The sequence below is a fragment of the Arachis ipaensis genome, chromosome B9 (assembly GCF_059453495.1).
Source record: "Arachis ipaensis isolate K30076 ecotype BB chromosome B9, ASM5945349v1, whole genome shotgun sequence".
NCBI lineage: Eukaryota > Viridiplantae > Streptophyta > Magnoliopsida > Fabales > Fabaceae > Arachis > Arachis ipaensis.
The window spans coordinates 109,693,451-109,705,245 of record NC_142444.1 but is presented as its reverse complement, the minus strand read 5'-3'; the positions used below and the strand labels follow the sequence as shown (position 1 = coordinate 109,705,245).

General features: G+C 39.2%; 1 protein-coding gene across 1 annotated transcript; it reads left to right on the top strand.

Annotated features, from left to right (window-relative positions):
- The first annotated feature begins 242 nt into the window (after positions 1 to 242).
- On the top strand, positions 243 to 6,300 carry LOC148545870 (uncharacterized). The gene is made up of 4 exons (XM_088499102.1): positions 243 to 528; positions 719 to 1,308; positions 6,088 to 6,096; positions 6,190 to 6,300. The coding sequence occupies exons 1-4, from the start codon at positions 243 to 245 to the stop codon at positions 6,298 to 6,300; spliced, it is 996 nt and encodes a 331-aa protein (XP_088355228.1).
- The last annotated feature ends 5,495 nt before the right edge of the window (positions 6,301 to 11,795 follow it).

The following is an 11,795-nucleotide window of genomic DNA, read 5'->3' as shown; positions in this document are numbered from 1 at the left end:
CTACTGAAGCGGACCACTGGTTACAGGCTATGGAGTATGCTTTACAGGCGCATCATGTTCCCATCAATCAATATGTCGAGTTCGCCGCTTATCAGCTAGCGGGAGAGGCCCAGCCCTGGTGGCAAGCAGAGTGTCGCTTGCTATAACTTCAGAACGCCGATATTCTGTGGGAGGTGTTCCAAACGATCTTTTATAAGAAGTACTTTCCTGAGTTTGCAAGGGAAGTAAAGGAGATAGAACTAATGCAGCTGAAGCAAGGTTCCCTGTCTGTGGCAGATTACACTAGCAAGTTTGAGGAATTCTGTAGGTTTTCTAGGGTATGTCAGGGTGCCCCGGTGGCTTATGAGAGTTGGAAGTGTATTAAATACCAAAAGGGGCTAAAGGACAACATTATGACTGCTGTGACTCCTATGGAGATCCGTGTCTTCTCCGACTTAGTGAACAAAGTAAGGGTGGTGGAGGAGTATGCCAAGACCGTGCGGCATCCAAGGACACTCATGGAGGGAGCTCTAGTCAGGGGCATGGCAAGTATTTTCATCCGAAAGTTGCTTCAAGAGAGGAGGATATGCGCCTCAAGGGCTAGGAGGCTTTAGAAAGAACTCCCATGATCAGATTCAGCGTGGCAAAGGGAGAGGAAATCAGAGTAAGAGTTCTTCAGATTTAGCTTGTGATTGTTGTGGACGTTTTCATCCATATGACTCTTGCAAGATTGGTATAGGTAGGTGCTTCAACTGTGGCATGCCTGGTCATTTTGCAAGGGATTGCACACGTGGGAAGAACCCAAGTGCGGGTCAGAGTCAGCACCAGGGGCGAGATTTTGCTGTGAATGCCAAGGATGCTTCCAAGCCGGATCCGTTGATGAAAGGTATTTGTTTAATTGGTGATAAGACTTTAGTTGCATTGTATGATACTGGAGCATCGCATTCATTTATTTCATTTGCTAAGGTTGAGGAATTAGGCTTGAAAGTGTCAGAGTTACCATTTGATCTGCATGTGCATACTCCGCATCAGACAGTTATGACTAGGTCAGGTTGTAGACAAGTAGGTTTCAAGCTGGAGGGTAAGGACTTTGTGCACGATTTGATCTGTTTACCAATGGTGGGGCTAGAGATGATTTTGGGGTTTGATTGGTTGTCGAGGAATTGGGTTTTGTTGGATTGCTTTGAACGGACAATTCGGTTTATACCGAAGGGAGAGAATGGAGCAGTGGTAGCTATGGGGTATTACCTGAACTCTGTACTGGTGCATTATAGTGGGAAAGAGTGTCAGGGTTATATCCTGTTGGCTGTTAATGCGTTGGGTGATGTGGTGCGGAATTTATAACCACAAACTAACCGGCAAGTGCACCGGGTCGTACCAAGTAATACCTCAGGTGAGTGAGGGTCGATCCCATGAGGATTGATGGACTAAGTAACAATGGTTGATTAATTTACTTAGTTAGACAAGCAGAAAATAGTGTTTTGGTATTCAAAAGCATTAAACAATAGACAGACAAATAAATAAGTTGGGAATATGTATGGAGAAACAGTTAAGGCTTTAGAATTATCTATTTTCCGGATTGACTTTTCTTATTAATTTATTTTAATCATGCAAGATTTAATTCATGGCAAACTATATGTGACTAGACCCTAATTCCTTAGACCTTTCTAGTCTCCTCTAACTTTCATCAACTGCCAATTCCTTGGTCAATTAATTCCAATTAGGGGGTGAAGTTTAATTCTAGTTATTATGCCACAAAAATCCTAATTACCCAAATATAAGAGGATTATATGTCACGTATCCCGTTAAGTCCAGATAATTAAAAATTTAGGAGAATATCTTTTCAAGCTGTTGTTCAAGTAAAGAGCTTTTCCAAGTTATACAAGAACTCAATCAGAAAGAGGGTCATACTTCCGTTTCACCCAAATTCATAAGATAAAGAATGAAAATAATCCATGAAATATAAATCAGTACATGAATTAAAATAGAAAAATAATAGTATCAATCCATACAATAGACAGAGCTCCTAACCTTAACAGTGGAGGTTTAGTTGCTCATGGTTTAGAGAGAAAATAAGGATTCTGGTAAACTGTAAATTGGGCTGAGGTGGAATGAAAAGTGGAATAATATTCGAATCCCCAGAAGAGAAGTTTCTTTCTCTCTTTTATATCTAATCCTAATTAATTTAAAATCTATTTTCTAAAACTAATATAATATCTTTTCCTATTATAAAAATTAAAGTTTAAATCAGAATTAATTATAATAAGCGTTTTCTGCGTTTTCTGCACGTGGCGCATGTCACGTATACGCGTCAGTCACGCGTACGTGTCGATGGTCTTCTTCGCGTGTCACGCGTACGCGTCAGGTACACGCACGCGTCGCTGTGCAAATCTCCAGATCACGCGCACGCGTCAGGTACGTGCACGCGTCGCTCCTCGCTGTCATCTTCTTTAATTCTTGTGCTGATTCCATTTGTGCAAGCTTCCTCTCCATCCTCTAAGCCATTCCTGCGCTGTATAGCCTTCTTCTATTTTTCTGCAGAAGCTCCATCAAATCCAACCAAATGCTACCTAAAATAAATAGAATTACACAAGACTCGAAGTAGCATCCATAGTGGCTAAAAGATAATTAATTATTGATTAAACTCAACAAATTAAATGCAAATTCACTAGGAAAAAATAGGAAAGATGCTCACGCATCACAACACCAAACTTGAATTGTTGCTTGTCCTCAAGCAACCAAACTAATATAGGCTTAGAATGTGAATTTGCATGAGAATGAGAGTTCGACTATGCCCATGTCTCTTCTTATAGTGGGGTTTACAACTGCAATCTTGAATAGTTTTGACATCTCACTCTCCTTTGAATCAGAAGGATGTCACTGTCATTCGGAATTAGAATTCAGATCATATTATGAATTCTCTGATCTTTTATAACTCAATTTAACCCTTGAACACAACAAATTTTTTTTCTTTAGTGCTTTGCACCTTGAGCCTAGCCGTGACTTTAAATGTTTTGTCTCAAGCTTCACTTGAGACAGAAACACCACAAGCACTTAATTGGAAAACTCTCTTGAAGTTCTGATTTTTCTTTCACTTACTCCCAGACAGTGGTGCTCAAAGCCTTTGGCATACTCTGTTAATTGCAATTGATCTCGACTCTAAATGTTTTGTCTCAAGGATTACTTGACACAAGAACACCATAAGCATATGACTAGGGAAACAACTCTTTGAGCTTTTAATCATGTTTGACCTCCCTAGTCATTGATGCTCAGAGCCTTGGACCTCGCTTTTATATCTCTTTTTTTTCTTTGTTGTTTCTTTTACTTCAAGGATTAAACTTTTACTTGTTGCAGAGACTTCATAATAGTTCTCTAAATTCCTATTCCTTGTACATCAACATTCTTTGATTCAAATTTAAATATGCCATGTTCATGTCATGTATTCAGAGTTACAGAAATACAACCACATCTGAATAAATGAGACTACTCTTAGAAAATAAACTCAATTTCTCATGCATTACATCCCCTTTTTCTTCTTTCTTTTTGATTTCAAGCTCAGTGGGCAATACATGAGACACCTTTTAGAATTAAAGCAACTAACAGAAATTTTGAAAATAACAGAAATAAACTAGAACCTAGGAGTTTATCTAATAAAGGATCATGCAATAAACGAGACAAAATAGCAGAAAACCGGAACATAACATAGTAAGAATATAGAATGAAAGGAATTCAACCACCTCAGTTATCCTAGTGGCCGTTTTATTCTTCAGGCTATGCTCCTCCGTGAAGATGATTTGCCTCCCTTTGGTACCATAAATATAAACAGAAAATTCATCAGCGAAGCGACAACACCAAACTTAAGGGTTTGCTTGTCCTCAAGCAAAGAAGAATTGAAAACAAAAACAAATAGTATGATGAAAGAAAAATAAAAGGATAAAAGAACAAGAGAGAAGTAGGATTTGGGAGGGAGAGAGAATGAAAATCAAAACTGGGCGGTGCACTAGTGGAGTTGTGCAGCGCATGCGACGCGTACGCGTACAGCACGTGTACGCGTGGGTCGCTTGATTTTGAAAGTGGCCCGTAAGCGTCTGGCACGCGTACGCGTGCCTTTGGTTTGTGCGAATTGCGCGAAGGCGGCCGCGTGAACGCACAACTCTCTGTTTGCGTGGCCTGGGAACCGAAGTTCTCATATGACGCGTGCGAGTCATGCACGCGCATGCGTGGATGGCCATTTGTGGAAAGGGCGCGCACGCGTGATCAAGTTTGTGCCTCTAGCACAATTCCAGCTGCAAGCCATCACAACTCTCTGCCCAAACACTCATTGACGCTGATTTTCAAGGTCACGTGTACGCGTCAGGGACGCGCACGCGTGGGTGGCTAAAAACGCAAATGACGCGCACGCGTGAGGTACGCGTACGCGTCGCTTTGTTTGTGCGCAAAACATAGTTCCAGCGCCACTCCTGCCCAACTCTCTGTTCATTTCTTGGGTGTTGGGTACTCATGCATGACGCGTACGCGTCAGCGACGCTTGCGCGTCGAACACCCTTTTTTTTTGAAGTGTTCGGTTCCTGTTCTAAGATAGCTGCATGATCAGAACACATGTAAAACGAAAGAAAAATAGTAAAAACTCAATAAAAATCAAATAAATAAGAAGATCACTACTATGAAAAATAACTAAAGATATGAAATTATCGGGTTGCCTCCCGAGAAGTGCTTTTTTATCGTCACTAGCTTGACGATCAGCTCCTCTAAGGAGGAGGATCATAGGGGCTCAGCTCTTCACCCCTTACTTTGAACTTCTTTCCTGTGTCTCCATAAAGTAGCTCAATATGCTCCAGAGAGAGGATTCTGTTTACTGTATAAATCCATACTGGATTGCTAGTCAACACCACTTTCATTCCTGGAGAGAAACCTTCAGTGGAGATCTTTTTGTTTCTCCATCCTCATGGTACTTTCTTCTTTTTGGGAACTTCTTCCTTGGTGGATGATGCATTACCAACACCAAACTTAGGTTTGATGTTAGGAGGAATTTTATTGATCGTCACCATAGGAGGTTTGAGCTGTAGATTCTGCTGTGCATCATTAGGGGGTTCTTGAAGGTTTGGATCAATAAGCCCAGTCTGCATGCAACTCTCTTCTTCACCTGTTGAATGTATATCTTTGAAGACATGAAAGACCAGTTGCTCATTATGCACTCTAGGCACTAATTCACCCACTTCTACATCAATTAGAGCTCTTCCAGTGGCTAGGAATGGTATTTCTAGAATTATAGAGGCATTCTCATCCTCCCTGTGTCAAGAATCACAAAATCTGCTGGGAGGAAGAACTTACCCACTTTGACCAAGATATTCTCCACTAATACGTATGCAGGCTTCATAGACTTGTCTGCCATCTATAATGCTATCCTTGTGGGTTGTGCCTCTTGGATTTGCAGCTTCTTCATCACAGACAAGGGCATTAAATTGATGCTTGCTCCCAGATCACATAATGCTTTCTCAAAGGTTGTGCTCCCAATGGTGCATGGAATTTGAAAGCTCCCTAGATCTGCCATCTTCCTTGGCAAGTTATTCTGAATTATGGCACTACATTCCTTAGTCAGGACCACTGTCTCATCTCCCTTTAACGGCTTCTTCTTTGACAATAATTCCTTCATGAATTTGACATAGAGAGGCATTTGCTCCAAAACCTCAACAAAAGGAATATTAATTTGCAACTTTCTGAAGACTTCTAAGAACTTTGAAAACTGCTTGTCCTTGGTCTCCTTTTGAAGTCTTTGAGGATATGGCATTTTAGGCTTATACTTAGGAGCCTTTAGCAATGTAGGATAAGTGTCAAGAGAGTCTGGGAATGGGTTGTCCGCACGCTTTGGAGGGACGTGCTCTACTTCTTCCTTCTTCTCCTCTGTAGCTTCTTTTTCAACTGGCTCCTCATTAACTTGTGCTTCCATACTTGCCACTTGTCCACTTATCAAGGTGATAGCCTTGCATTCCTCTCTTGGATTTGCAATTGTGTTACCAGGAAGGCTATTAATGGTCCTCTTATCAATTTCATTAACTTTTGTGGCTAATTGACCCATCTGAATCTCTAAGTTTTGAATTGTATTTGCAGACTTTTCAGGTATTTGCTTGCTCAGTTGGCTCATTTGCACCTCCAAGTTTCTAACGGAGGTTTTGGTTTCCTGCATAAAACTCCTCCTCATCTCCCAATTAGAATCTTGTTGGGATTGAGAGTTTGTCTGCTGAGGTGATTGTTGTTGATGAGACTGAAATCGGCGGTTATTATGATTGTTCTGTTGGAAACCGCCCTGAGAATTATTGTTGAAATTCTGAGATCTCTGAGGTTGGTCCATCCACCCAAGATTGTTTGTCTTAGAGTATGATATTATATACTTATCTTTTGTTATATCTTATCTGTATCTTGTGCTTTAAGTTAGAATCTTGTTAGGACGTTTTGCGCTTATCAAATCCTGTTTTTGTGCTATATCTTTCACCGGTCGTTTAGATCATACTATTCCTTCTATATATATATATATATATATATATATATATATATACACACGTATGAGCTTAGAACTGTCGTAAGCTCTGATTAACCTTTGCTTTACGATGCGAGGTAAAGTTTAGGATAATTAGGGCGTTACAGTCACAGTTAAAGATTCATTTCCAATGCCAACGGTGGATAAGATTTTAGATGAATTGTTTGGTGCCCATTACTTCTCCAAATTGGACTTGCGATCCGGGTATCACCAAATCAGAGTCCTCCCTGAGGACTGCTTTAAGACTGCTTTTCAGACACACCAAGGTCTCTGCGAGTGGTTGGTAATGCCATTCAGTTTGATGAATGCTCCAGCTACGCTTCAAAGCTTGATGAACTCCATCTTTGCTGAGGTATTGTGCAAGTTTGTTCTCGTTTTTTTATGACATATTAGTTTATAGTCTGGATTGGCAATCACACTTAAACCATTTAATGCACATGTCGAATATTCTGGAGTGCAATGCAGTATATGCTAAACTATCAAAGTGTTCCTTTGGCAAAATGGAAGTGTATTATTTGGGACATGTTGGTTCCCATCAAGGGGTTCGAGTTGATGAGTCTAAGGTTTAGGAGATAATGGAGTGGCCGGTTCCTACCTCTCTTAAGCAACTGCAGGCTTTTCTTGGTTTGGCCAGTTATTATAGAAAATTCATCCGGTAATTTGCTGTGCTTGCTGCCCCCTTTGACTCATCTTTTAAGGAAGGATAATTTTAGTTGGTCTTTTCTAGTAATGGAGGCTTTTACCACCCTAAAGGGTGCCTTGTCCAATGCTCTAGTTTTGGCACTGCCTGATTTTGATAACCCCTTTGTTTTGGAGGTGGATGCCTTAGGGATAGGAATTGGCGCAGTTTTAAGCCAAAGCAGTCATCCGATTGCTTATTTCTCTAAGAAACTAACAGTTACTGTACAAAGACAGTCAGTATATGCACGTAAGATGCAGGCAATTCTAGTTGCGGTGTCTAAATTTTGGCACTACTTGTTGGGTCATCAATTTGTAATACGAACAAACCACAAGAGCCTTAAAGAGTTACAAGTGCAGACTATCCACACCCCGGAATAGCAGGCATGGTTGGCTAAATTACTTAGGTATAATTTTACAAGTGAATACAAGAAAGGATGCGAAAATAAAGGCATGGATAGGCTGTCTCATGCCTTCTTGGAGCTTACCACGATTACCGACAGTCTGGTGCCATTGTTACAATAAGAACACCGGTCTTTTAGGCCAGATGTGGCTTTCTCAAAGATGGAACAATGCTCTGCCCAGCTGCAACAATGCCATGGGTTATGGTACTGGGATGATCGCATTGTAATCCCGGTTGGCTCTCCTTTAATTCAACAGCTACTGCATCTAAGCCATGACTCTTTGATAGGAGGACATGGTGGGTATAAGAAAACTCTGGGAAGATTAGCTACACAATTCTTTTGGAAGGGAATGTTTTCATCTATTCGCGACTATGTCAAAGCTTGCAACATTTGCCAACAGGCAAAGTATAGTACACAACCACCCGCAGGGCTCCTTGAACCTCTGCTGATTCTCTCACACATGTGGCAGGACATCTCGATGGATTTTATCACCGGCCTTCCGATGTCCCATGGTTGCTCAGTTATTTTAGTGGTGATCGAAAGATTATCAAAATTGTTCTATTTTATTCCGCTGCCCACTGATTACACAGCTCCTAAAGTGGCAGAAGCCTTTGTTCAAACTGTGGTGAGTGTGCATGAAATTTCCCATTCAATTGTTTCACACTGTGATAAAGTTTTTACGAGTAAGTTCTGGGAGCAATGTCGTGGAACTCATGGTATCAAATTGGCTAGAAGTTCAACATATCACCATGAGTCAGATGGCCAAACTGAGGTCCTTAATTGGTGCTTAGAAATGTATCTATGATGCTACACTCAAGAGAACCCCAAGTATTGGTTCAAGCTTCTACCATGGGCTGCCTATAGCTACAATTCCTCTTTTCACTCGGCCATTGGCATGACGCCATTCAAGGCGGTCTTTGGGAAAGATCCTCCTTCTCTCCTCAAATATGAACCAAGACCATCAGACACTCCATCATTGCAAGAACAGCTACAACAGCGGGATATGGTCCTTGTGACGTTGAGGAAAAACTTAGAACGGGCGCAACAACGAATAAAGGCGCAAGGAGATCGCAAGCGGCGTGAGGTTGTCTTTTAAATTGGTGATTTTGTTTATGTCAAATTGCAACCATATCAACAAAATTTAGTGGCACTTCGAAAGAACCAGAAATTGTCCATGAGGTATTTCGGCCCTTTTCTGATTAGTGCTCAAATTGGAAAAGTGGCATATAGGCTTGCTCTGCCCTCTATAGCTAAGATCCACCCGTTTTTCCATATTTTTTTACTAAAAATGTGAAGACACCCCTAAACCGACTACTATTCCCACACCCTTATTGATTGATGAGCAAGGTTGTAAACTACAGCCACATATGGTATTGAGACATCGCATGATTAAAAATAATGGAAAATAGAAAGAGGAGATCTTAATTAAATGGTAGGGCTTGTCTGACAAAAAGCTACTTCGGAGCTGTATGAGGAAATGAAATCAACCTACTGATAATTGGATTTTTGACGGTTTAGAATTGACAATAAATTCTCGTTGCAATATAGTTTCTAAACCAACACTAATCCTTTCATACAAAAATTTTGTTTGTCACAAGTAACAAACCCCTAATAATCCTAATAACCGAAGTATTTAAACCTCGGGTCGTTCTCCCTAGGAATTATAATAAAGTGTCCTTGTTATTGGTTATGAGGTATGTTTGGGGTTTTTGAGATTTTTGACAAGAAATATAAATGGCAAGGAAAATAAACTAACAACTAACAAAGGTCTTGGCAAGGTTTGGTGGTCAAGAATCTCTATCCCTATCACTAACCACAACATGAAAATTGGCAAGGATCAACCCCATTAATTCATCCTCTAACTAATAAAGGAAAGTCAAATGAGCTATGTCAATCCAAGTCCATAAGTCCTAGTTCTCCACCAAATCAATTAGTGAGATCTAGAGTTAATGGCTCCCAATTGTCAATCACTTGGACATTAGTAACTCAAGAGTTTCTAAGTTAACTTCCCAAGACAAGAATATAAAATTCTACTCTAAAATCCAACCAAATATTTTATCAAACACTTGGAAGGCAAAAGAATAAAGCATAGTAAATCAATCAACAAGAATAAAATCTAACAACAATTGAATGTAAGAAATTAACAACAACAATTAAAGAAAACAAGATCTAAATGAATTACCTCAAATTGCATTAAAGGAAAATAGAAGAAGAAAGAGTAGATCTACAACAAAGTAATGGAAACAAAATAGAAGAAATTACAACAAAGGAATAAAAGAACTAGATGTAACAACAAAGAATTGAGAGGAAAAAGTAGAAGGAAGCATGAATCAAAACCTAGATCTAAGAACTAAACCTAATCCTAAGCCTAATCCTAGAGAGAAGTGAGAGATTCTCTCTCTAAAACTAACTAAAACTAATCCTAATGTGTGTGAATGAGTAAAATGAGTGAATAATGATAATCCCCTTCAATCCTTGGTCCTTTTATGCATTTTGGCACTAAAGTTTGTTGTAAATTGGGCCCCACAGCTCTCAGAAATCGTTGGGCACATTTTCTATTTAAAAAAATCACGTGCGCCCATCGGCGCGTACGCATACAGTGCACGTGCGCGTGGATGCACATTTCCAATTCTTTGGCTTTTCCATAATTTCTCCACTTTGTATGCTTTCCTCTTCACTCCTTTGATCCATTCCTAGCCTTTTCAACATGAAATCACTTAACAAACAAATCAAGGCATCTAGTGGAATCAAAGGTGAATCAAATTTAGCTAATTAAGGATCTAGAAAGCATGTTTTCATACTTAAGCACAAATTGGAAAACAATCATGAAACTATGCTATTTTATTGAATAATTGTGGGTAAAAGGTGATAAAATCACTTAAATGAAGCATAAGATAAACCCTACAAATGGGGTTTATCAACCTTCCCACACTTAAACTAAGCATGTCCTCATGCTTAAACCAAGAATGAAGTAAGGGGTATGACATTTATTCAATGAGAACTAACTAAATGCAATCTACCTATATGCAACTATCTACATGAATTCACTTGGTTGGTCAAAATAAATCAATTCCTCAAGAAGCATATATGCACAAGGGTTAAGGACTAGCAAGTCTAATTCACAATTGAATTGAGTTATTAAATATTTTTAAAAACTTTCATGAAGAGATGATCATAGGTGAATACATGTAATTGAGCATCAAACCCTCACCAGATGTATTTGCACTCTATTCGCTCAAGTGTTTAGGGTTGATTCTCTCAATTCTTGTCTAATCATGCTTTCTAAGATTTGTTTTTATTCTAACAATCAACATTTATTTCATGCATGCATACAAGTATCATGAGGTCTTTTCATTGGTTGTAATGGGGCTAGGGTTAAGGTAGGATGCATATTTGGTCAAGTGAGCTTGAAATTTGAATCTTTGATAAGCTTAAACTTCCCACTTAACCTATGTCACCCTATACAATTCAAAACTAACCTAACTACCCATTTTTCACTTTTTCACATACTCATGCATTTTCTTCTTGATCATAACTCATATGCATTGATTTTATTGGGCTTCGCTTTGCTTTGGGGCATTTTGTCCCCTTTTTATTTCTTTTCTTTTTCTTTTTCTTTCTTTTTCTATTTTTTTTTCTTTTCTTTACCATACTATTTTTCTTTTTCTTTTGTCTTTCTCATTTTTTTTCTTTCTATATACAAAAACATCAATGCATAAGGTCTATACATTCAATAAATACATGAGCATGTACCCAATTCCCAATATTTACAACAAAATACAAAACTACCCTTTTATTCACTCAATGTCCCAGGTTTTCCCACACTTGAATGTTACACACACTAGCCTAAGCTAATCAAAGATCCAAATAGAGGACTTTTATTATTTTTCGCTTTAAGGCTTGTAATGTGTTAAATTAAGAACAAGTGGGTTAAGCGTAGGCTCAAATTGGCTAACAATGGAGGAAAAAGGTAAGGCTATTTGGGCAAGTGAGCTAATGAAATGATGGCCTCAATCATATAAATGCATGAATACACAAAATAATGGACATAGAGAATCAAACAAATCAAAGACTACAATCATAGAAAGAGAGTAATGCACGCAAGAAGGAAAATAAGTGGTTATAAGATGTAACCACACCATTAGGCTCAAATCTCACAAGCTTGTGTTCTTAGCTCAAAACATGTTCCACAATAAATT